A 25,950-nucleotide genomic window follows, 5' to 3' on the forward strand; every position below is an offset into this window, starting at 1 on the left:
TAAATGGAATCATACTGAATATTTTTGTTTAGCCTTTTTCACTTTATGTAAATAAAATTCCAACCAGTTTTATTGCTGCATAGCCTTCCATTGCAAGATTATATACTAAATAATTGAATTCTTTTACTGTTGACAGACTTGGTTTGAGTCTGGCTTTGGACAATTAAAAACAGTGCCTCTATGGACACTTTTCCACAAGTCTCCCTGTGCACACAGGCATGCATTTCTTAGGACACACACCTAAGAGTGGATCTGCTAGGTTGTAGGGTAGGTGTGATTGCATCTTTACTAGATAATGCTGGACAGTTTTCCAAAGTGGTTGTAGCTATTTACCCTCCAACCAGGGATGTATGAGAGTTTCGTTTGCCCCATGCCATGCCATACAAGGTTATGGTCAGGATCTCCCAATTTGATACATATGTAGTTATATCTCATTGTTTTAAAGTTCATTTTCCTGCTTACTAATGAGGCTGAGCATTTATTTATTCATACATATTATTAAACATTCAAGCTTAAATTTTTTTGAAGCGCCTGTTCAAATCTTTTGCCCATATTTTGTGTTGTCTGCTTTTTTATCATTGATTTGTAGAGTTCTTTATATATTCCAAATACTATAGCCTTTTGTTGGTTATGTGAATCATAAATACCCTCTTGTTTTATGGCTTGTCTTATTGTTCTTTTTTATGGAATCCTTTGAAAATGAAAAAAAGTGAAAGTTCTTAATTTTAATGTAGTTGGGTTGGGTTATTAGTTTTTTCCTTTATTGCTAGGGCATTTTGTATTATGAAGACATTTTCCTATATTATCTCATAAAAGGTTTATAGTTTTGTTTTTTCACGTTTGGGTCTTTGTGCACAATGTGAATCCTATTAAGTTATTTTTCATTTGGATAGTCAATTATTCCAGCAGTGTTTACCAAGAAGACCCCATCCACCCTGCTGGTGCACTGCCACCTGTGTCGAACACCCAGTTTTCATCTGTGCAAGGGCCTGCTTCTCTACTCTCCTGTTCCATTGTCCTATTTGCCTGTCCTTGTACTTTGCTTTATATAGCTTTATTACACATCTTGATATCTGGTTAAGCAAATCCTCCCACCTGGTTCTTCTTCAAGACTGTCTTGGCAATTCTTGACTTTTTGTATTTTCCATATAAATTTTACAACAAGCTTGTCAGATTCCACAAATGAAACACTACCCCTTGCCCCTGCCCTACCCCGAGAAATTTCAATAGGAATCGAACTGAATTTATAATTCAATTTAGGGAGGACTCATGTCTTTACAATTTTTAGCCTTTTAATAATCCACAAGCACGGTGTATCTTTCCACTTGTTTAGATTTCCTTAAATATATTTAGATAAAGCTTTACAGTTTTTCTTGTAGAGGACTTAAACATCTTTTGTAAGATTTATTCCTAGACACTTGATTTTTTGGATGCCACTATAAATGGCATTTAAAAAATCTTTTTTATGGGGCACCTGGGTGATTCAGTGTTTGAGGGTCTGCCTTCGGCTCAGGTTGTGATCCGGGGGTCCTGGGATAGAGTCCCACATTGGACTCCCCATGGGGAGCCTGCTTCTCCCTCTGCCTATGTCTCTGCCTCTTTGTGTCTCTCATGAATGAATAAATAACAGCTTAAAAAGTTTTTCATTATATTTGTTGCCAATATATAGAAATAGGATTTAAGCATCTTGGATGCATGTCTAGTAACCTTGCTAAGCCCTCTTATTCTAATTGTTTATCTGTATAGTCTTTTGAATCTTCTGTTCAAAATGTACTATCTGAAAATACTGAAAATTTGCCACATTTCCAATCCCTGGATTTTGTTTTTCTTTCTTTTTTTAAAAATATTTTATTTATTCATGAGAGACAGAGAGAGAGAGAGGCAGAAGGAGGCTCCATGCAGGGAGCCCAATGTGGGACTCGATCCAGGGACTCTAGGACCACGACCTGAGCCGAAGGCAAACGCTCAACCACTGAGCCACCCAGGCATCCCTAGCTTTTGTTTTTCTCACTACACCACTGAAGACCTTTCGCATATGCCGGATAGAGGTGGTGTTAGCAGGCCTCTTTGCCTTATTGCCACTATCAGAGGAAAAGCTTTTGAGTTTCAGAATTGCATACGATATCTGCTGCAAGTTTTCTGTAGATCTCCTTTTTCAGTTGTAGCAAAGACCATGCCATGTGTTCATTAAAACTCTTTCTCCCTCTTTCTGGGCACATAGGAAGCTAATATATCTGTTCTTGAAATTAGGTTGGGTTTATGTGATCTCACTGAGCTGTAAGTCAATGGGATGTGGGTGGAAGTGATGTATACCCCATCTAAACTTGGCCATAAAAACTCTGCTGACCCTCCAACTCTTTTATAGTGAATCTGAAAGCTATAATTAAGGAAGCAAAGCCATGGGTGGGGCTTACTAGGATTCCTGAGACACAGCTGGGCAGGGAATTGCCCTGCAGCTCTTCAGGATATACGTGGGATTTATCTGATGAGAGAGAAAAGTTCTTTAATGTGCTAAGCTCTTGAAATTGGGGGATTTGTTATGGTAGACTAACCTGGTCTATCCTGACAAATATGTTACTTTAAGAGACATTCCCAGATATTTCCAGTTTAGGAGCTTTTGCCATAAATGAATTTTATCGAATGTTTTCTCTGCAACTCTTGAAACGATGGTGTGATTTTTGTGTTATTTTTGACTACTTGCCAGTCAACGCCCCTGATTAATCATTTGTAGGGGGTAGGGGGCTCCCCCAGGTGTAAAACAGATATGCCCTCCTCCAGAGAGGCTTCATGTTTGTGTTTCCCAGGTCCCTGGAGTTATTAAAAGTCACGGATGACCTTAAATGAGATTGTCGACTTAAGCTTCTTTTTGACTAATTCAGGCAAGGGGCTGCAAATCTGAGCAAAGCCTGATGTGCGGCCATTTCTTCCCATTGATAATTTATCCTTGCCTTTTTCTTCTTAAGCTTGACTTGGTACTAAGGCTTCTCTGCAGTCCACTAGGATTAGGGGAAGAAGGGGTAAGATCTATACCCTGAGAGTGTAGCTCCTTGGGAGGACCAGCTTAAGATAGGGGAAATTACCCACCAGGCCCCTCAGCCTGGGAATGCTCTAGCCTTTGTTTTTCTGTATATATATATATTTTTTTTTGTATATATTTTTTTATTGGAGTTTGATTTGCCAACATATAGTATAACACCCAGTGCTCATCCCATCAAGTGCCCCCTCAGTGCCTGTCACTCAGTCCCCCGACCCCCACCCACCTCCCCTTCCACTACCCCTTTGTTTGTTTTCCAGAGTTAGGAGTCTCTCCTGTTTTGTCACCCTCTCTGATTTTTCTCACTCATTTTCTTTCCTTTCCCCTATGATCCCTTTCACTATTTTTTATATTCCCCGTATGAGTGAAACCATGTGATGACTGTCCTTCTCCGATTGTTGGAGAGGATGGGAGAAAGGGGAGCCTCTTGTACTGTTGGTGGGAATGTGAACTGGTGCAGCCACTCTGGAAAACTGTGTGGAGGTTCCTCAAACAGTTAAAAATAGACCTGCCCTACGACCCAGCAATTGCACTGGTGGGGATTTACCCCAAAGATATAGATGCAGTGAAAGACCACAACACCTGCTCCCCAATGTTTATAGGCTCTAGCCATTGAATTCTTTCTCTCTTGGCTTGTATGGCCACTGATTCAAAGCTTAAGTGAGCAGTACTGGCAGGTGCCCACAGGGCATCAGGGGCTCTGACGGTCTAATAGCCTGCTTACTTACTTCCCTCCCTGGTTGGTTGTAGAGGTTTGTCTCTCAGCTGGTCTGAGACATCCCCACCTTTTGGCTTTAACAGTGAGGTTTAAAAATGTTCTACTCACCATTTATTTTTGTTTTAGTGGGAGAGTTGATCCAAAGAAGGCAGCCTGACATCACCCCCGCCCCCACCACCACCACTCCCACACTTGCGGGGAAGCTGAGAGTTCTCTGATGCTTTTTTTTCCAGCCCTGGTGAACCTGGTTGCCCTGGGCCCCTCCTTCCTGGAGGCTGAGCCATCCACTGTACCAGGGGGATGAGAATAAGGAAAGATGTTCATCTTTTGACTTCCAGAACTGGCTCCTAAAACTCATTTCAGAGGAACACTGTTGAAGGTTAAACCTTTCGTTTGTAAGAATCAGGGTTTGTTGATTTAAGTTTTAAAAGTTAGCCCTGAAAAATATCAAGAATCAGAGTCTGGGGAGTCAGAGCACACAGTTTTACTAAAATCCACAGAGTGGTAAGGACAGAATATGAAAATGAAAGGAAAAGCCCCTTCTGGATCAAAGGTGGGGTTGGGGGGAGGAATGAGCAGTAGGCATAGGGAAGAACCTGGTAGAAAAGGTTAGTGGTGGCCAAGAATTTAGACCCAAGTCGAGACCTGCTCCCTACACCCTCTTACCCTTCAGAGACTAAACCTTGTGTGTGTTGGGTGGGGGACGGCATAGTTAAGAGGCTTAGTGAATTCTGGAAACTGCAGAGCAGGTGGGCTGGTATTTTGCTTCCCACTTGTAGTTTGAGGGGGGTCCATCGTGCTCCGTGTCAGTACAGCAGTACAGCATCAACTCAGAAATGGCAGCGTGACATGTATGGGCAGAGAGGGCTTCAGGAAACATCCCCTCCCCTGCCTTCAGCGGGGAGTGGCAGACATGCAAAGAAAATGCCCAAAGCTCTTTGAGAGGAGGAGCACGAGAGGCTGAGGGTGGACAGTCAGCTGGGCTACTTTGGGGGGAGGGGCGAGGTGGCTGGCAGGGGTACAGGGTGTACAGTGCAAAGCCAAGGACAGTGGTGGTGTTAGAACCAGGGAGAGCCCAGGCATGGGCCCAGACAGGTGCGGTGATGCCATAGTCAGGAGAGGCTGGGGAGACTTCTGTAGCGGAGGCAGAGAGGATAGAGGCCAGTGCCCAAGGTCCAGGGCACGTCTCTCAGCTGGAGGGCATTCAGGGCCAGATGCCCCTTTTTCAGATGCCAGGATGACAGACCATCTATGATGCTTAATTCACTTTTGGGGACATAGGCAGTAAAAGATTAATTTGATTAAAAATTGACCTATAACAAGGAGTTTAAGATCAGGAGGTATCTTGAAGCGGCAACCTTTTTGTTTGTTTGTTTGTTTTTTACCATTCATGGAAATGGTGGCTTAAGAGCAAGGTGAGTGTTCTAGAAAGCAAAGTAAGTTCTATTTTTGTATATCTGAGTCCTAGATCATGCATGGAATATGATCTTTTCCCCCCCACTTTAGAAAAAGTAGAGGCCAACTTCTGTAGAATGCCCACTTTCTTGGGCAATTTACGTATGTTTAACTTTCACATTAATCTCTGGCTGGCACCAGGCGGCCCTCCAGGCAGCTCTGTCAGGCATCTTGGATACTCAGGTGTCGCCTTAGATGGCTTAGCTCCTCTTCACAGGGCGGGTGGTATAAGGAGAGATCAGTGCTTTGTTATTTTTATTGACTGTCCTCTCCTGGGTGCTACAACAATCTGGGCTAAAACTCCTTGCCCTCCAAATGGTCATGAGCTCAAGGCTCTTCACTTTCCCACAGTCCCTGTGTCTCTTCTCACAGGACCCCCTTCTCCCTATGTAGACGCAGGTACTTCTCCGGTGGCCCCACTGCTGCCCAGACACACCTCCACTATAGCATTTGTAAAGATCCGTTCATCTTTCCCATGAGACAGATAGCTCTCCAAGGATGTGAACCTGACTTTTAATGCTGGGTAACCTGACCAGCACATCTCTTAGGATGAAGCTATCCTGTCCTTTGGGGTTACCATAGCGATATATGGCTGTGAGTTGAACATGGTGGATAGAATTCCTTATTTATCTCCACCTCTGTTCTAATAAAATGGCAACGAAGGAATACAATACATATGAAATCACAAGGGCAAAAAGAGTAGGAAAAGAGACAACGATGGATGGGAAAGCTCAACACAATTTGGGAAGCTATAGAGACAATGCACAATGGTGACCGAGCAAGTGGAGTGTGCAGGCAGCAAAGGAGGGGAGAGGCAAGGTGCCTTGCATGGCAGCAGTGCTGAGTACCTCTGGAACTGGAGAAGGGGGTGCCAGAGGGCCTGAACACAGGAGGACCAGTTCAGAGTTTGCCTAAAGCGCCCTTAGATCCTACCTATTCCCCCATCCTGGCAGAGGCTGGATGTCTGCTTTCTGCTGAGGTTGGACCGGAGAGACTCTTGCCTCCTGGAGACCAGCACAGGTGAGAGGAGGGAAAAGTACCATCCTTTAGACAGAAGGATAAATTTTTGACTTCCAGAGTAGACAGAGAAGACACCTACCTCACATTTAGGGGTCTTGGAACCAGGGCCTGAGCATATGGCCATGAGGCCCGCCAGCTTCACCCACCTACTCAAAGCTTCCAGCCAGCATTTAGGGCCTGATCTGTGAATATGAGCAGATAGCCTAAGAAGAGACAAATTTTAGAAAGGTGCTAACCATGAAAAAGAGCCCCAAACCACCACCACCAGCATATACTGCACAAAGGCAGTCGATGCAGAGAACAAAAGGAAATTTCAAAAATCTCCAAATCCTATTGTCAGGAGGATAGATAAGCCCATCCGTGAAACATGAATGGGATGCTTTAAAAGGGGCAATCAGAAAACAGGAAGAAGCTTTTAGAAATTGAAAAATATCCATCCACTCATTCAACAGTATTTACCAACTGCCCGTTCCATGCCAGGTACTAAGTATGCGAGGTGCTGGGGACATACAACGATGACGAAGCAGACCGAGTTCCGTCCTCATGGACATAACATTCTGGTGGATGACAGCAGCAATAAAGTAAGTTTGTGGAAGAATCAGAAGGTCAATTTGAGGAAATTATGTGCCAATAAGACAAAACTGGAGGACTGACCCAGGAGGTCCAACAGCTAAGTATTACAGAAATTCTTGGAAGAGAAAAGGAGGAGGAAAACATCACAGAAATAATGTTTTCCCAGACTAGAAGGGCTTAAGTTTTCAGAGCTGAATATCCTCTGACAGCTCAGCACTTTGAAGGAAAGAGAGTGCACAACCATCAGAAAACTTCAGACCATCAGGTTTAAAGAAAAGATTCCAAAGGTTTGGAGGGGAGGGGAGAGGGCGGAAAAAAAAAAAAAAAAAAAAACAACCACCAGAGGTCCAACACACAGGACTGGGATGCAGAATAGAACTGGATTTCTCAACAGCAATTCTGGGATCCGGAAGACAGTGGAGCAAAGCCTTCACATTGTCAAAGAGAAATTATTTCCAACCTAGAATTCTGTATTCAGCCAAACAACCGAACAATTAGAACAGGGATCAGCAAACTTTATCTATTAAAAGAGAGACAGCAAATAGTTTAGGCTTTGTGAGTTGCCTACAGTCTTTGTCAAGTATCAACCTCCTCCCTGCCCCCCCCCCCTTTTTTAAGATTTTATTTATTCATGAGAGACAGAGAGGGGCAGAGACAAAAGGCAGAGGGAGAAGCAGGCTCCATGCAGGAAGCCCATGCGAAACTCAATCCCGGGACTCCAGAATCATGCCCTGGGCTGAAGGCAGGTGCTAAACCGCTGAGCCACCCAGGATCTCCCCCACCCCCAAACACCCCTTTTTTAAACAATTCTTTTAAAATGTAAAAAAACCAAAACCAAAAACCCACTGTTAGCTCACAGAAAGAAGGAAAACGAACTGTGGACAAGAGTTGGCCCATGGGCTGTAGTTTACTGATCTCTGAACTGGAGGGTGGAATAAAATTGTGTTCATATATGCAAGGTCTCAGAAACTGTATCTCCCATCGATCCTTTCTCAGAAAGATGCTGGAGGATGCACTCCACCAGAATAGGAGTAAACCAAAAAAAGAAGGCACAGGATCTGAGAAATCCAAGATCCTTCCACACCAGGGGAGGTGAAGGGAATCCCCAGGGAAACAGGGCAGGGAAATCCCAGAGGACAACCCTGTAGGAGCACAGCGAGCTCACTGTCCAGACAGGGGCCAGAGGACCCCAGGAAGGGTATGAGCAGAAAGAAAATGTGACAGATTACGTGACGAGTCTCTGTATACACTAAGAGGAGGGTTGAAGATCTTTTGGAAAATTTGGAACTGAACTAGTGATAGGTATAAGGAACATAAGGAAACAAATAAATGAGGCAATTATTAACTCTAGGAAGAACCAAAGTTTATTCGAGATGTGCTGCAATCATAGTGTATACTACGTGGCTAAATTAATGACATTTACACAGACATAAATGTCAACAATATTACTTTAGCCTAGAGTTGTGAGCCAGTCAATTTGGGAGCACGTGGTGAAGATGAAGTGTGAGTGTGAGGGTAGAGGTGTGAGAGAGCTAAATCTTCATCTTTCATAATTGGAAGGCAACAGATAATATCTAAATCTGAAAAATTGAGAAACACAGGGTAAGCTTATTATATAAAACTAGGGAGACACATACTAGAGAAAACTGCTGAAAAAAGTCAAATATGACTGCTTTGGGAACTAAGAATCAGGGGTAAGGAGGGATGGCACAAAGTTACCATAAGCCTTATAGCAACGTAACTTCTATCATATACATGTTTTATAAACACAGAAAATAAGTTTAAAATGAATGCACTTTCTAGAAATACTTCAGTATACTGAAAAGTTTACAGAACAAAACACATCCAAGAAATTACTATTGTTTATACTTTGGTTAACTGTCTTTTTCTTTTATGTTTTTCTTCATATAATGTAAATTCCACTTTGGTATCTTCTTTATTTAGATTATATCATAAGCATTCTTGTTGGCTATTAGCACTCTTGAAAATATCACTCTTAATGGCTAATGAGATACATAATGTACTTGAATTGATATATTGTGAGCATCTTTGTACATCTTAGTTGCAATTTTTAGATGCATTATTAAGATAATTAGAAAAATGAGTGGCTTGAACTTTTTTTTTTTTTTCTTTCTTTTTTTTTTTTTTGCTACATCTTGCTAAACTGCTTTTTGGAAATTCTAAACAAGGGGAGAGCACCACCAGCATGGTAGGAGAACCCATTTTACTGCATACTGGCTAGTGCTGGGATTACTCATTTAGAAACATCTTTGCCAATCTGCAGGAACTTTTTGTGGTTTAAAATTTGCATTTGAGGGATGCCTGGATGGCTCCGTGGTTGAGCATCTCTGCCTTAGGCTCAGGGTATGATCCCTGCTGCCTGGGATCCCATGTTGGGCTCCCTACAGGGAGCCTGTTTCTCCCTCTACCTATGTCTCTGCCTCTCTGTCTCTCATAAATAAATAAAATCTTTAAAAATAAAATTTGCATTTAAGATTATTTATGTGATTTTTATTACTTATTAGACATGGATTTCTGTGGTTGTGAACCACTTGTTCAAACTCATGGTCTTTTTATTATGTGTATGAACTCTTTTTTAACAAGTATAAGAAATGTTTTCCTGTTGGGTCTGCTGGCACCGCAGAGAGGATTCTCTTCCATATTCTAGACCTCTCCCCCAACTCTAGTCTGGCTGCTGGGAATTTGTTCTGGGTCTTCACCCAACTAACACTCCCCACATCTTAGTGAAATAAAGCCTCAATTGGTCCTCTCAGGGATGCTTCTCTCATTTCTCTGACTGGTGTTGTGCCTCTGCCCTACTTGCTTGTATCAATTCTTTATCTCCTTTTGTAATTTTCATATCCTTATCTTTTTCTTGAGTTCTAGAAAAATCCCTTGGACTGGTGTGTGTGTGTGTGTGTGTGTGTGTGTGTGTGTGTGTGTGTTTTCCTTAAGATTTTATTTATTTATTTTGAGAATGAAAGAGAAACAGGCTCCCCGCTGAGTAGGGAGCCCGAAACAGAGCTTGATTCCAGGATGCTTGGATCATGACCTGAGTTGAAGGCAGACACTTCACAGACTGAGCCTCGTAGGTGCCCAACCTTGAGCTGGTGTTCTAATTCTCAATTTAGTTGCCAGAAATCACCTCCCTCCTGCCTTAGCTCCACTAAGCGTTAATTTGGCAATAATGTTTTTCATCCCAAATGTCCTTCACTGTCCTCAGACTGCTGTTTTTCCCCCATAGACTGCTCTTCTACTATGATCACATTTTTCTCTGGAGTCTCATTGAGAACCAGAAATTTATTTATTTTATCTTTCTAAGTCCCTTGGCCAGAATCTGAATGCTAGGACCATCTTTGGAAGGGCAGTTCCTTTTCATATGACCTGTTACTTTTCTCTGACTAGTTCACTGCCTCCAGAAAGGTGTATCTGTCCCTTACGGGCTGCTGGGCAGCCCTGTTGCAGTCTGGGTAGGTTCCTGATTAATTATTATATTCACAGCAAAAGGATAAGGGCAACATTTAGGTTTACTGTGATTTTTCTTTGCATCTCAGAAATACGCTTGCTTGTGTAGTAGAAGGGGCTATAGATCAAAGGAAATATCCATCAATGGGAAATCTCCCTCCCACCAAGGTTTATTTTTAGTATCTTAAGAATAGTAAATATATAGTGTAGGAAATCAAAGGGACTTTTTCCTTAAATACTTAAGGGAAAAAATACTTGAGGGACTGTTCTATTTCCTTTTTGAAATACCGTGTCTCCCCCACCACTGATTTCCTCTTACTATATATTATCTTTTTACATACTTTGTGTTCCACTGTGCTGTACAAAATCAGTATCACCCTCCTGAATCACTTTTTTAAAAGTTGTATTTTAATGTCTCATAAAGCTTTCTGAGCACTTGGTTAGCCTTCTAGGTGAACCTGGGGATACTTTTCTCAAGTTAAATAAAGAAAAATAGCCATGGGTATTTTTGCCGGAAAGCCCATCAATAACTGGCCATTCCCCTGAGAAGCTGCTCGTATTTGCATTTAGTTAAATCTCTCAGCAGAGGGGCAGAGCCACTCCCTCCGTGCCCTTCACGTTTCTAGTTCATGTTAGTCCTGGGGACAGGTGTCCTTGACGGTTTCTCTGGGGGATAATTTTTTCCTTATGTTTTATATAATATATAGGTCATATGTATTTTTATATATGTTATATATGTATTATATGTATGTCATGACATTGTATTGCAACTGTTATGTAGCAAACTCTTTTGGTTTATTTTTAATCTGGACTACCTTACTAAATGTATTTGTTCTGCTTGGCTTTCAAAGGCTTCCCCTGGATTTTCTAGGGATCCAGTAATACCACTTGCAAATAATGAAAACTGAGTCTCCTATCTGTAAGTCTATTTATTTTTTTGACTGATGCCATTAGAAAGTAATGGTGGTGACCAGGCATTCTTTTCTATTTCCTTGCTTCTGTGGGAATGCTTCTGAAGTGTTATGCCATTATATGTCATGCTAGATAAGTATCCTTATAGTTCTAATTTACTAAGAGCTTAAAAAAAAATCCCTAAGTAGGTGTTGGATTTTATTGAATGACTTTTAAGTGTGTATTGAGATGATGATTTAGGTTCCATAAAAATATATTGTCTTAGTAATGCGATATATTAATAGATATCTTTATGGTATATTGTCCTTGAATACCTGGGATAAATGCTACCTGGTCATGTTGAATTATTCTTTTATTAGCAATTTGATAACCTACTACTTTATATGGGTATTTTGCATCCCAGATTATACTGTTAAACACCAGCTGTAATGCCACAATATCTTTATCCAATTTTCTTTGTTCTAGAAAATGGCTATGGTAGATTGAATTATGGGTCCTAATTCCTCACTCTGTCATTAGAGTATTACACACACCCCTGCCACAGCCTCACAAAGGATGTACTTCCCCACCCCTTGACTTTGGGCTTGGCTGTGAGACTCCCTTTGGCTAATAGCAAAATAGCAAACTAGCATATGTGAGATGAACGAAAATTCAAAACTTGCTTGCTGGGTGGGACTTGCAATCCCGTGCCTGTGCCATCTCCAGGAGAAGGTTATGTGAGGTAGTCACTACCCTCTTCTATTTTCCTAGACCCAGAGTTACTTAAATTAACCAGTGAGAATTTGATAACATATAGTTTGTGGCACTTAGCTGGTGCTCAGCAATTGTCACCCCCTCCACCCCCTTGCCTGGTGCATCAGCAGAGGAGGGAATTGCAGTGGGTCATGTTCTCCTACTATGGCCACTACATTACCTCCTGGCATGCATGCTCTTCCAGGGCCCAACCACTTCTCCATTGAACGTCTGTGCCTTTCCCCCTTGGACCTGGGTGAGCACTGGTGAATGTTGAACCCAGAAGCAGAGGTGATACTATGTCATTGCTGAGGCAAGGTCATAAAAATGCCATGCACACCTGACGGGATGAGCACTGGGTGTTATGCTATATGTTGGCAAATTGAACTGCAATAAAAAAAAAAGATGTCATGCACGTCCACCTTAAGATCTGGGGACACTCGGTTTGGGGGCCCAGCTGCCAGGCTGTGAAAGCCCAAGCTAGCCCATGCAGAGACCTCCATAATGAGGCTGTGAAGCCACCTGTACATGCCATGGTCAATATCCCTGCCAATACCTGGCATCAATGGCCAGATGTGTGGGTAAACAAGTCTCCGGATGACTCCTGGCCCCAGCTGTCTAGTCACTCCTGGTCTTTGAGGTCTTCTTAGCTGAGTCCCCAAATACTGTGGGGCAGAGACGGGTCATTCGCACTGTTCTTGTGTCCAAATTCCTGACCTACTGAATCTGTGAGTGTAATACAATGGTCAATTGACGTCACTGAGTTTGGGGTGGCTTGTTATGTAGTAATAATAACTGGGAACAGGAATTGAGATTCAGAAAAATTGTATCATTTTCCTGTGGTTATACTACCAGCAAATGGCAGGACTGGAATCCGAATCGGGTCTGTCTATACTTTTTCTGTTGCATTGAACCGGTGACTGACACTGAGGTTCAGAGATCCCTAAGCCAGCCAGAACTAAGGAGGGCACCACTCGGTAGCTCCACCTCTGTGTGTATGTGGCCCCAAATTAGATCACTCTGGGGGTATGACAGAGATTTCCACCCCCTCTAGAGCTGACCATGTCCCCCAGCAAGACTGGGCTTCCATAAAATGTTACTGCTTCTTAAAATGCTAGCAGCCTCACAAACCGCAAAGCAAGTCTTAATAGCATTCCAAAGTGTAAAGAAAGACCTCATTATTAGCACAAAGAATGTTTTGGCACATTTATCAGCATTTTATTAAGAATTACCATATGTACTTAAAACTATACTAGTCCAAACAACTGAGAGAAGCGTTAGGTGATGGTTTGGCTGGCTCCTACTGCACCCCTGGCCCCTGGCACGCTCCACCCCTGCTCAGAGAAACCCAGCATCCCTGTGTGCGCAGGCACGGTCCAACCCTTACCCACTTCGTGGACCCTTCTGGCCCTTTTCTTCTTTCTTTGGTTGTGCTGGCTGAAAAGCACCTCGGGAAACAGGGCCTTTGGAAGGCAAAGGACTCTTAAGACATATCAGGAACAAGTGTTGCAAGTGCTGCAAGGACCCAGGTAAACAAGGAACAGGAAGCCAGAGTGACGATGAGCAGGTTGAGGAAAAAAAAAAAAAAAAGACCAAGATCTCAACCAAATGGCTCTGCAAGTTTTACAAAGAGCTTCTTGTGATTAAACTTGGCCTCCAAAGTAAGTCTGGGAAACATGATTTGGAAAACATGAGGCTGTTGAGGCTTTAAGGCCATTTTGGCACACTCCTGTTTATTCTCTTCATCACGTTCTGCTTTGTGGTTGTCCGCTCCTTTAGCCAGATGGCTCCTAGTGCTCATGGTCCAGATGAACTTGAGACGGCCTGTTTCTTGCTCTGCTCTGCGTGCTGCTGGCCAGAAGCACCCCTCACTTTCAGAGGCCACTAAATGTCTGGATCAAGGAAGCCTGGGGCGGCGGGGGTAGGGGGGTACAGATCCAGAAGTTTGGGGCATCCCAAGCAGAGCTGCGGTCCTCTGGCAGTGCAGTGGGTGCCACGGAAGTGTGACCACCCTCCCTCCCCCTTCAGTGCCTGTGGACTAAGCGGCTCTGTCTGCCCTCGTGTCCCTCACAGCTTTCTTTCAACCAGCATGCTCTTCCTGCACACTACAAAGCCCCCTCTGGTTTCCAGAATCCTTCAATGCCTGAGCTTGTCAGTGTGAGGTTTCTCTTTCTTTCGGTTCCAAAGGTCATGCTTTCTTTGTGTGCGACTTCTTAAAAACTTGGCGAGGTAAACAACAAAGCAGCAATATTTCATAGGATTTAAACTTCCTTTCTGGTCCTGGAGAGCAAGGCCATTTTGATTTCCTCTCTCCTGCTCCATTCATTCTCTACAACTGGTTTTCCAGAGTCTCAGGCGCTTGGTCCATTTTCTGGGAGTGCTGACGAAGCCTCTGATGGGGTGGCTGGCTCCTTGGGGTCCCATGTGCTTTCAGGGTATCAGAACCTCTTTCTTATGTGTGCTTTTGTTTTCCAACATTTAACTCCTGGCTACGTCTCTCTGCCTGGTGAACAGAATGAGTCTCCTTTCAGACTAGGTAGATTTTAAAAAAGATCTTGCCAGAACTCCCAAATGCTAGAGTCTTGAGGCTCCTCAGAAACTCATTACTTTCTCTTTGGGGGCCTTAGATCTAGCAGTAACTGTATATAGGAAAGGAGGCGGTGGAGGGGGGGGGGCAGGTTGTAATCAGGCACTTCTGGCTTGATGTGTAGTCTGCTGAAGGAGTCATGGGAAAGCAGCCCACAACACTGCGGTGGGCAGCCTCTATACATGGCATCTCTGGATGTGCAAAGCAGCCTCATTTCCCACTGATGAGTTACTGCTCCTGGGCAATATGCCACAACTGTGCTCTTAAGACAGGTTTTGTAGTGGCAGGAGCTTCAGGGCGGGTAGGCAGAGGCATACCTCAAGACTCAGCGCTCAAGGCTCCTCCGTTCTGCTGCTTAAGAGCTGTGTTAGCTGGGGCAAATTACTTAACCTCTGTTTTCAGTCTCTTTACCTGAGTCCAATGAGCTAACGTAGGAGACAAAGCCCAGTTCGGAGCAAACGCTGGTTGTTTGGAGGGTATATTAGAAATATCCATTGAACCTGAATTTCCCCTACCTATTCCTTGTTTTTACCACAAACACCATGTGTCTTAAAATAAGAGAGGGCCCCACACATTTATTTAGCTGGCAGCTTGGCATGCACTTTAAGCTAGGTAGTGTATCAGCATGATAAACTCGGAAATGAATACTGTGCGAGCCCTGTCCTCATGGGGGGGGGGGTGTTCAGTCCTGGGGGAGACAGACAGTCACCACAGGTGGTCAGTGGAGGGCAGAGGTGCACAAGGAGCCCAGAAGAGGCTCTAAACAGGTGGAGATTTTTTTTGGAAGAAGAGACCCCTAAACTGAGTTACGTATGATGCAGAAAGTATATATGGTAACCTAAGAAAGGTAAAGCCTTAGGGGATCCCTGGGTGGCTCAGCGGTTTAGCGCCTGCTTTCGGCCAGGGTGTGATCCTGGAGTCCCGGGATCAAGTCCCACGTTGGGCTCCCTCCATGGAGCCTGCTTCTCCCTCTGCCTGTGTCTCTGCCTCTCTCTCTCTCTCTGTATCTCTCATGAATAAATAAAATCTTAAAAAAAAAAAAAAGGCAAAGCCTTATTAATCAAATCCATTCTTTCTACTCTAACTATATTGAATAGAGACTTTTAAAAAAAGTCTTCAGAACAACCGAAGCTTGATGACTCCTTGATTCTGCACTAATATCCTTGCCCATTTCTTGATACGTTTTCAATTTACCTTCATGGTAATTTACACTCAAGGAAACTGTCCAAGATCTGCTAAGGGATTCAATAAAATAGGTCACAGAGTTAAATGCTGTGGTGAAACACAGGGTTTAATTTTATGGATAAAATATAAATTGCTTGGCTGCCTTTTTGCATTATTCGTGTTAAGACTAAGGATCACTCAGTGAATGGGAATGGATCACTGTAAGAGTGAGGAAGCCATTTTCCTAATTCTAGAAGCATACCTGGTGGGGTTGTGGACTTTGCTCTTGAGGTTAACAGTCGCTGCATTAGGGAAGAGACCTTGAGTAGCCTGTTAGCCCACCTCTACCAGCTGCTACAGGAACAAGGAGCCTGAAGCTGGAATTGTTCCTAAGACTGACAGTGGGGGGAAGAGGAGGAAGACAGCATGTTAACACCAGCCTTTTTCCTGATTATTTCTTGAAGTGAGTCTGCACTGATTGATGTCATTGCTAAAAATGCATATTCTGGATTGCGCCTGGACCTGCTCTCTGGCAGGAAGGTTGGGAACTTAGATTCTTCCCAAGCATCCCGGGCGGTTGTGAGATGCCCATGGAGATCTGTGGGGCAGCACTGACTGTAGAGGAAACACTCCCTTTCAGTTACACAGGATCTTTTATTAGCCCACCACTGGGCTCTGAAGTGAAGAAGGACCACTTTGCTGTAAGGGCCAAATGACCTATGTTATGAGTATGGAATAAAAGGATAAAGTCAATTGCATCTCAATGAAAAATATTTAGTGACAAAAAGAAGGATTGGGTTTCCTAGGTTGTAAATGTTTTATAGAACTTAATACAGTTTCATTTTTGAGGTTGGTTTCTAATAATACCCTTAATTTACCTGGTTAATGTACTCATCGGTCAATTCTGATTTTGTAAATTGTAGATGATCATCTTCCGTTTGCCATGTAAGGCATAATTTAGAGTTGCAGAACCAACCAAAAGCTAACCATTCTTACCAAGCACTAAAAAATTAGTCCCTCTGGGGGAACATTTTTCCTAAAAGTTTTATTTTTCTTTCCATTCCAAACATTGTTTCGATTAGTGGTTCTCTAGCCGTTCTGTGTAATGATTTATAGGCATCTACCAGCAACCCTCAACCCCCAAAAGGGTTCAGTCATCAAATAAGCTTTGAAAATACCAAAGTAGACTAAGTGAAACAGGTCTGATTGCAGACTGCAGATCCCCTGAGAGCCTCTAATATGGGGATGTGCATAGTTAACTCTCCAAGAAGGGTACAGAAATCTCAGGGTTTACCAAGCTCATTTAGGTTTCATGGAACATTTTGCTGGATGAGTATGGAGAGGACCACACCTTGTGAGATACTCTGTTAACTCCACTGGCAAGTTATATCATGGGGATTAGGCTATTTAGATGAACTGTTCACAAGACCCAGGCCTAGGAAGTGTTCTACAACTGGAGGTATATATATTAGATCACTTTGTGGGGGAGCTTCCTCAAATACAGACCTTGCCACCTTGACATTAGGTCTGAGCACTGATGTAAATTATGGAATCACAACCTTGATCATCACTACCACTGCTATCATCATTAGATCATGATTAGCATTTTTGACTAACATCATAATCCCTACCACTACCACCACTTTGGTAGTGTCACCACCATCATACCAGGACCAAGATCACTGCCCTCACCAACACCATGAACTGTCCCATCACCACCAACACCACACTGTGAGCAATTAACACCACTTCCATTATCATGCCATGATCTACAACCACCACCACCACTAGTGCAACCAGTCAACACCACTGCAGCCACTCGAACTGCTTCAGAGCAGCCACTACCACCGCACTCGAGGAGATAAACAACAGTGTTATTATTTCAGGTTGCACTCAAAGGTTGGAATGCTTGATATAATTGCACATATTCATCCTGAGTTACTGTGGCATCTCAGTAATCATCAAGTGGAACCAGACATGGTGTCACAGCAGGATCTAGAGTGTAAACAGGATCTTCAATCCAAGATAGGGGTACCTCAATTACCTCTGTGACAGGAGTAAAACATGTCACATACACTGGCCACATAAGCTCCTTTGATGGGAAGATTCAGCCCCAACCTGATTTCAGAAATGTGGAAGCTGGACTTTTAGCTAGTTTAGGAACAGTGCTAGCCTGTTCCTCTGTGGCGACCACAGAGGGACTTTAAAACCAGCACAAAATGAGACTTGTTACTGCTTGAGGACCCAGTCTGGTGGGTAGTGGTGAGCAGGAGGGGTCACAGCAGAAAAAAACTTAACCATATGTTACAGTTTATGTAATTAAGTTACTTTAAAGTGGTATTTGGGGATCCCTGGGTGGCTCAGCGGTTTGGTGCCTGCCTTTGGCCCAGGGTGCGATCCTGGAGTCCTGGGATCAAGTCCCATGTCGGGCTCCCTGCATGGAGCCTGCTTTTCCCTCCTCCTGTGTCTCTGCCTCTCCCTCTCTCTCTCTCTCTCTCTCATAAATAAATAAATCTTAAAAAAAAAAAGTATGTATGTATGTTGTATAGATTATACACATATGAATGTGTAATACTGATGATGATGATGGTGGATGGCATGTATCGAGTGCTAACAAAGTGTTGGGAACTGTGCTAAAGGCTTTACACGTATTATCTCTTTAATTCTCAGGGCTCCTGTATGAAAGAAGTGTGACTGTTAGTCGCATTTTCCTGATGAACAAACTGTGAAATAGAGGAGTTAAGTAACTGGCCCAAGGTCATAAAGTGAATTAACTGTAGCACTGTGGTATGAACCTAGGTAGTCTGGTCCAGGTCCCATGATCTTAATCAAAATCGTACACTGTTTACACCCTGCTTGCACATCGTCTGCACACATATGCAGTATAATAACTTCAGCTGTCTACACGTCAGCCTGCATGGAGTGATTTAAGGGATGTTCAAGGACGTTGCTGATTACATGTGATTTGTCTCATGTGCTAATTTTTTTTTAAAGATTTTATTTATTTATTTATGAGAGACCCAGAGAACGAGGCAGAGACATAGGCAGAAGGCTTCATGCAGGGAACCCAGTGTGGGATTTGATCCCAGGACTCTGGGATCACACCCTGGGCCACAGGCAGACACTCAACCACTGAGCCACCCAGGCATTCCTCATGTGCTAATTTTTTAAAAGATTTTATTTATTTATTCATGAGAGAGACAGGGAGGCAGAGACATAGGCAGAGGGAGAAGCAGGCTCCATGCAGGGAGCCTGATGTGGGACTTGATCCTGGGTCTCCAGGATCACGCCCCGGGCTGAAGGCAGGTGCTAAACCGCTGAGCCACCCAGGGATTCCCCCATGTGCTAATTTTTAAGAAGAGATTTAAGTCAACTGAATCACACACAGTCGAAAGAGAGACACAAAAGATCAAGTGCAAAGCAATTTGGTGTAAAATATAGTGATGAGGACTACTCTCTAGGCTAAGTTCACATAAGTATGCAATGAGCAGCCCGTGTGCAGGGCATTAGGCAAGGCAAGGCAATGCCATGGCTCCTACCCCTTAGTCCATAGCTTGTCATGTATGTTGAAGTCCCAAGTGGACCTCAGAAGAAGATATCCTAGGCTCAAATAGCTTAAGTTTCCAAGCACTTCACAGACAGCAAGAGCACTAGGGAAGATTGGGCATGATTCTGAGGGTGGTGCAAAGGATGCCTGCCAGGGCATCTGTCTTTCCTCCTCATCCTAGCTCATTCACTAGACATACCCATTTTAGAAATAATTGCTTTGCAAACGTACCTATTGTTAACTTTTCAAAATATATAAATATATGCACGCTTCTCTGGATAATTCTACACAATACAGACATACACAGTTTTTTTTGTTTTACAAAAAAGAGATGGATTCCCTCAGATAGCATTAAGCTGTACCCCACTCCCAGTGTCCACAGTGGGGCCAGAACCATAGTCGGTGATGCTCTGACTCCTATATTGGGTGGGAAAGGTTGCTGGGCTGGATATGAAAGTGCTCCCAGCTCTAAAATCCCACCATTGTCACCATCATCATGCTTGTCATCTGCTGCTTAGTAAGTGCCAAGGATGTGCCAGGCTCTGTGTAGAGTGTTTATAGGGTTTAGATCCTCACAACAGTCTCAAAAGGCAGAACGTGAGAGACTCCTAATTCTGGGAAACGAACTAGGGGTGGTAGAAGGGGAGGTGGGCGGGGGGTGGGGGTGACTGGGTGATGGCACTGAGGGGGGCACTTGATGGGATGAGCACTGGGTGTTATTCTATATGTTGGTAAATTGAACACAATAAAAAATAAATTTATATATATATATATATATATATATATATATATATATATATATATATATATATATAAAAGACAGCTACCATCATTCCCCTGAGGTTGTTTTGCTGGCCTGGCCAACATCACATGGGATGGAAATGGCAGTGCTGGGATGGAAGCATTGTTTGTTTGTCTGGCTTTGAAGTTTTGCTTGTTTATGTGCTCTGTGCTTGTTTTAACTACATCAAGTACCTCTTAGATTAAGATTCTTGGTGTCAAAAATGGGGGTGGGTGGAAATAATGCTACTCAGGGGCATGTTTTGAGGCTTAAATAACAGAATGCATGTAAAAACGTTTTGTAAAATGTAAAGAGCCATTCCATGTAATAATATTACTGTTATTTAGGTTTCGTCTGACAAAATTAAACATAACAAATCCGTTTCGCTATTTAGATAATGATCTCAATATAACTTCCTTTGTAGTTTGATCTATTTTCACTTTTTATTTTGAAATAATTTTAGACTCAACAGAGTTACAAAAGTAACTTATGTACTTAGCAAGGGCAGTACAAGGAGTTTTGATATACTTCACTCAGCTTCTAATGTTAACATCTCATATGACCACAGCACATGTAAGGAAGTTAACATTAATTCTCCTCACGAATCTACAGACCATGGTCATATTGCCCCTGGGTCACCTTTTCCTGGTCTAGAGTCCTGTCCGGGATCCCACACTGTATGTAACTGTCCTGTATCTTTATACTCCTCGGCCTGGGGACAGTTCCTCTGTCTTTCATGACCTGGACACTTGAGAAAAGTACTGGCCAGTTTTTTTTGTGAAACATCCCTTGGTTTGTTTATCTGAGACTTTCTCTCCATTAGATGGAATTTATGCTTGTCAGCAAGAATACCTCAGAGACGATGTTGTCCTACTTCCCAATGCAGGTCTGGGGTGCCAGCCATCGCTTTGTCTTGATTCTGGTGACATTTGATACTCAGTTGACACCTCAACCGAGGTGTCTGTCAGTGTTCTCTACTGTTAAGGTACTATCTTCCCGTGTATCTGTAAATAATAAGCCTCTTATGGGAAAATACTTCGAGAGTATGCCAATATCCTGTTTCTCATCATCCTTTTGCCCACCATCCTTTAGCATACATTGATGATGCTGGTGTGCAACAACCGTTACTGTGATGTTTGCCAAGTGGTGATTTTTTATTTCCAACATTCCTTCCCCAGCATTAATTAGAATTCTACTCTAAGGAAGAACTGTCCTTTCTCCTGTGTTCATTCATTTATTCATTCAATCATTTATTTATATTAATATGGACTCATGGATATTTATTTTATTCTATGGGGTGTAATCCATTATCATCTATATTGTTTCTCAAATTATCCCAGATTTGCCCAATGGAAAGCTTCTTTAAATTGGCTCTGGTGTCTTTTTGACATGATCCCATCATTTATTAAACAATTCCTTGCTCTCTGGCACCGTAGGATATTCAGGCTCATCTTGTTTGTTCTCTGCCCCAGCTTGGGAATCCAACATTTCTCCAAAAAACCTTGGATTTTTTTTTTTTTTAATTGAAGAATGGCATTTAGAAACCAAGAGGGCTAATTGTGCTCAACGCTACTGGGGTTTTGTGGTTTCTAGGCATCTCTTAGAAGACAGAACTAGGAAATTATATGTTAGACATTATAATCATAGATCACATAATTATGTAATGCACACGTACACACACCCCTCTGTGTTTCCTTCCATAATAATCTCTCTGTGTATACCTTAAGAACCCTGAGTTCATACTGACAGTTCCAATCCAACACCAGTTCATTCCAGACTCCCTTCCTTTCCTTACTGTAACTTCTTTCTTCAACAGTGAGAAACCCGGCTCTACCATCCACAGGAATTTACACATTTGCTTGTTCCCAGGGTTTACATGAAGCAGCTTCAAAATTGCTCGCCTTTAGCCCTGTGGAAAATAAGTGTTCTAACTAGAGAACAGTACTAATGTGTACTTCCTAGCTTCTACCTTCTTCCCATCCTCCCAGTCTTTCCACTCTTTTCCTATCCACCTGCTGGAAGGAACCAATCTCATTAGTTTACAAAATCTATTCTTAAATGATTTTGTCTTCCTACCATTTATTTTCCCTATAATTATCAGTAACTCATAAATCTCCCCAAGGCCTAACTCTTTGCTCGACAACCTTGGCTTCAAAAATGTTTATACAGACGTATTTTTTCAATTTGTTTTAATTAATGCCCTTTGTACTGTTGGGAGTTTCCCTTAACTGTTTTATCTGATGTTGGCCTGGGTTTTCTGTATGTTCTTTGCATGAGTTCTCTTTATGATCTGCTTAGCAAAGAAGGCAAATGATCCTGTCTCTGAATAATCTTTGCTTCCTGTTTGGAAGACAAAGATGGTGGCAGGTCCTGGCATATTAGCCCGGGAGCTGTCTCCAGAGGGTGTTGAAGGTTAGGCCTGACTGGTTGGCATAGCAGCAGCAGCAGGCAGAGACAATAGGGTTTGCTACAGAGATGGGGGTGTCCCCGTGGTGAGATGGTAAGAGTGCTGCCTTTTCATTCTAAGTCTTTTACTTTCTTGGGGGTCTTATATGCAAAATGTGTTACTTCACCAGGCCTCAGGCTTCTGTATCCTTTAAATGGGAATATTAAGACTTAGTCACAGCAATGTTTTGAGGATGATGTGACTATTTGAATCCCCAAACCACTGTGCACTGAAGGACAGCATCCTTCCTCACCTCCCCCCCCCATCCTTTTATTAATGTGTATGTTATTTCAATTCCTTTTCTAAATTTTTAATTAAAATTTTTATTTTGAGATAATAGATTAGATTTTTTTTCAAAGATTCATTTATTTATTAGAGAGAGAGAGAGTGCAAAGCAAGCAGGAAGTGTAGGGAGAGGGAGAGAGACCCTCAAGTAAATTCTGTGCTCAGCTCGGAGCCTGATGTGGGGCTCGATCTCATAACCCTGAGATCATGACCTGAGAAGAAACCAAGAGTTGGACGCTTAACTGACTGCACCACCCAGGTGCCCCAAGGTAACTGTAGATTTATATGTAGTTTAAGGAATAATAGTACAGAGTGATCCCATCTGCCCTTCATCCAGTTTCCTGCAGTGGTAACATCTTGCACTCTTATAGTACAGTATCAACCAGGACATTGCAATTGAGAGAATGCAACCATCTTACTCACATTTCACCAACTTTACAAGCATTCATCTGAACATGTGTATTTAGCTCCATGAAATTCCATCACACCTGCAGCTGCATTTATCCACCACCACCACAGTTGAGCTACATGATAGTTTCTCGGTTGTCCCTTTATAACCACACCCCCTTTATAAGCACATCCCTTTCTGTCCTCTCAAGCCCCATCCCTACCCCCTGGCAACCACTAATATATCCTCATTTGTATAATTTAGTCATTTCAAGAATGTTGTGTAAATGGAGTCCTATAATCTGTAAACTTTTAGGGGACTAGCTTTTTCATTTCAGCATTACTCCCTGGAGATTCATCAAAGTTGTTGTGTGTATATGGTTTCTTTTTATTACTGAGTAATATTCTCTGGTACGGATGTGTCACAGTTTAACTATTCACCCCTTGAAGGACATCTGGATTTTTTTTTTCCAGTGCTTTGCTATTATAAATGAAGCTGTAGTGAACACTTGTGTACAGGTTTTTGTGTGGAAAATAAGTCTTCCTTTTTCTGGGATAAAGTGCAATTGTTGGGTATATGGTAGTTGCATGTTTAGTTTTCTAGAAATCACCTGTTTTCTAGAGTGGCTATGCCATTTTGCATTCCCACCAGCAATCATGAGTGGTCCAATTTCTCTGCATCCTTTCTAGCATTCAGTGCCATTATTTTTCTTTTAGCCATTGTAATGGGTGTGCAGTAATACCTTATTTTGTGGCATTAAAGTTGCAATCTCTAAAGGTTTTAAAGAAGACCTTTTCATGTGCTTATCCACCATCTGGATATCCTCTTCAGTGAAATATCTCTTTGATGTCTTGTGCCCATTTCCTGACTGGACTGTTTGCATTTTTATTGTTACATTTTGAGAGTTCTTTATATAGTTTAGATAGTAGTTCTCTGTTGGATGTGTGCTTTGCAACTTCAACTCTTTGAGTAATAGGATGGAGTCACACTTAAATAAGCCAAAAATTAAACAAAAGCCACTGATTTGTTTTCATTTTGTATCTGGTTGGGGGAAGAGGATGGAAAGATGCGAAGAGGCATCTTGTAGTTTATGAAGACATGAGTAATGGTTCCCATTGTTCACAGCATTCTGTATATGCGCAGTAGTAAGACAGAATGGAAACCAGAAAAATGTCTGAGGGCCTTGATACAAAGCACATTTACTGCTGAAGGGCTGTTCACCCCTAACCTGGCCCAGCCGAATCTGTGGGAGAGCGCCTACTTACGGAAACTGGCCTCTCGGAGGCCCTTCTCAGATCTGTCTCATGTAAGCCACATCTCCAGGCAGACATGTAAAGGGAAAGAAAATGCTGATTTGTTACTACATCAGGAAAGTACCTCCTTTTGAAAGACTCTGGAATGTAACACTTGTGTGGCCTGAAGCCCTTGAAGCCTCACATGAGAAAGAAAAAATTATCTTGGCTCAAAACAATTGCCAAAGTAATTCCACATTCTTAAATCTATCTCCTCCAGAAAAATCTTTTAAATTAGAAATGTGAAAATAAACAGTTTTTCAGGCCAGGCTGGAGAATTGCCCATGAATATATATTAAAATCACTCTATTTGATTAATAAACGTCTGTGTGAGCCCAAGATTAAAGCAACATGCTGAGCTTATATAATATTTACTCCTGCTCTCATGGTATCTCCTAAAGCCCAGAAGACCTAAAACTGGAGCTGTCACTGCCTTAAATAGAATTATTAAAGCTTAATTTCCCCCCTTATCTCAGATTGTACTGTACCACCTTATCATGATGCATTTAATTCTCTCTATATTCACTGTGTAATAGAGAATCAAAATTAAAGTCACAGGGGTAGCAAAAGTGATGTGCACGGCACTGGACACTGATCAGATATTTTTATTTAACACAGAAAGCTGCTGGTGTAAGTGATATTGCAATAAATATGCTTCAATTTAAAATGCAAGTCGCTGAGAGGAAAACCTGGGAGCCATAAAATACTCTTCCCCTCCTCAAGGTTGTCCAAAGGGAAAAAAAAGACAAGGCTTTCAACTGGGTTGTTATCTTTACGATGCAATTTAATCTGGGATGCCACAAACATGTGGGGCAGGATCGTTAGGAAATAACATCATAAAGTATCAAGAAAGGGCTAAAGAAAACAGGGGAAACTGTTTTGTGGTTTTCTCACCCCATGCATAGATATGAGAATATTATGTGAACCTGTCGGGCCGTGGCCACAGGAACTGCTGTAAGCCAGCCCTAGGTTGAGGCCTGCTCACGATGCAAGGAGGGAGACCAAATATGCCCTGGAATGTGTCATGCAAGCCAGATGCTGGATGGACATCTCGCATTGAAGCCTTATAAGAAATAACCTTGCAAAGTTAGGAGATGTTATTCTCCTGTTGCAGTTGAGGACACACAGGTTGGAGGGGCAAAATAAGCTGCTCAAGGTCATGCACTAGTGAGTGGGTTTGCTACCAAGGCTGACTCCAGAGCCGGTGCTCTCTCTGTGATCTTATGGTCACAGGGAAGGTAGCAATGAATGCCCCATCTATGGCTCACTGCTCTGCAGTGCTTTCTCTTGTGGGTTGTGGCATCCCAGAGAAAGGAAAAATAGAGATGAGAATCCCAGCACCCAGAACCAGACCAAGGCCAAGTGTGGCTGGGTAGCAGGCTGGTAGCCAGGCACAGGCACGGCCTCCTGGATCCTGCCTAGGCTCGGGCAGAGACACGTTTCTGCTACACGTGCCTAAAAAAGTAGTGTTCTTCCTTCTGGAGGCATCTGTTTAGTTATAGGAGAAGCACAAAGGGTAAACTCTGGGCTATAGTTTGGAACCTTGAATTC

At 42.6% G+C, this 25,950-nt stretch overlaps 1 protein-coding gene across 21 annotated transcripts in view; it reads right to left on the minus strand.

The window, feature by feature from the left end:
• The window catches only part of NMNAT3 (nicotinamide nucleotide adenylyltransferase 3), a 114,578-nt gene that overhangs the window by 13,527 nt on the left and 75,101 nt on the right, over positions 1–25,950 (minus strand). For 7 of the 21 annotated variants that reach the window (XM_035704812.2, XM_025448815.3, XM_025448814.3 and 4 more), the window contains one exon: positions 6,141–6,251. The exons of the other annotated variants lie outside the window; for them this stretch is intronic. In XM_035704812.2, the coding sequence (XP_035560705.2) occupies positions 6,141–6,251 (111 nt within the window). The remainder of the gene's footprint in view (positions 1–6,140; positions 6,252–25,950) is intronic. 21 annotated transcript variants of the gene reach the window in all.

The sequence above is a fragment of the Canis lupus genome, chromosome 23 (assembly GCF_003254725.2).
Source record: "Canis lupus dingo isolate Sandy chromosome 23, ASM325472v2, whole genome shotgun sequence".
Classification (NCBI taxonomy): domain Eukaryota; kingdom Metazoa; phylum Chordata; class Mammalia; order Carnivora; family Canidae; genus Canis; species Canis lupus.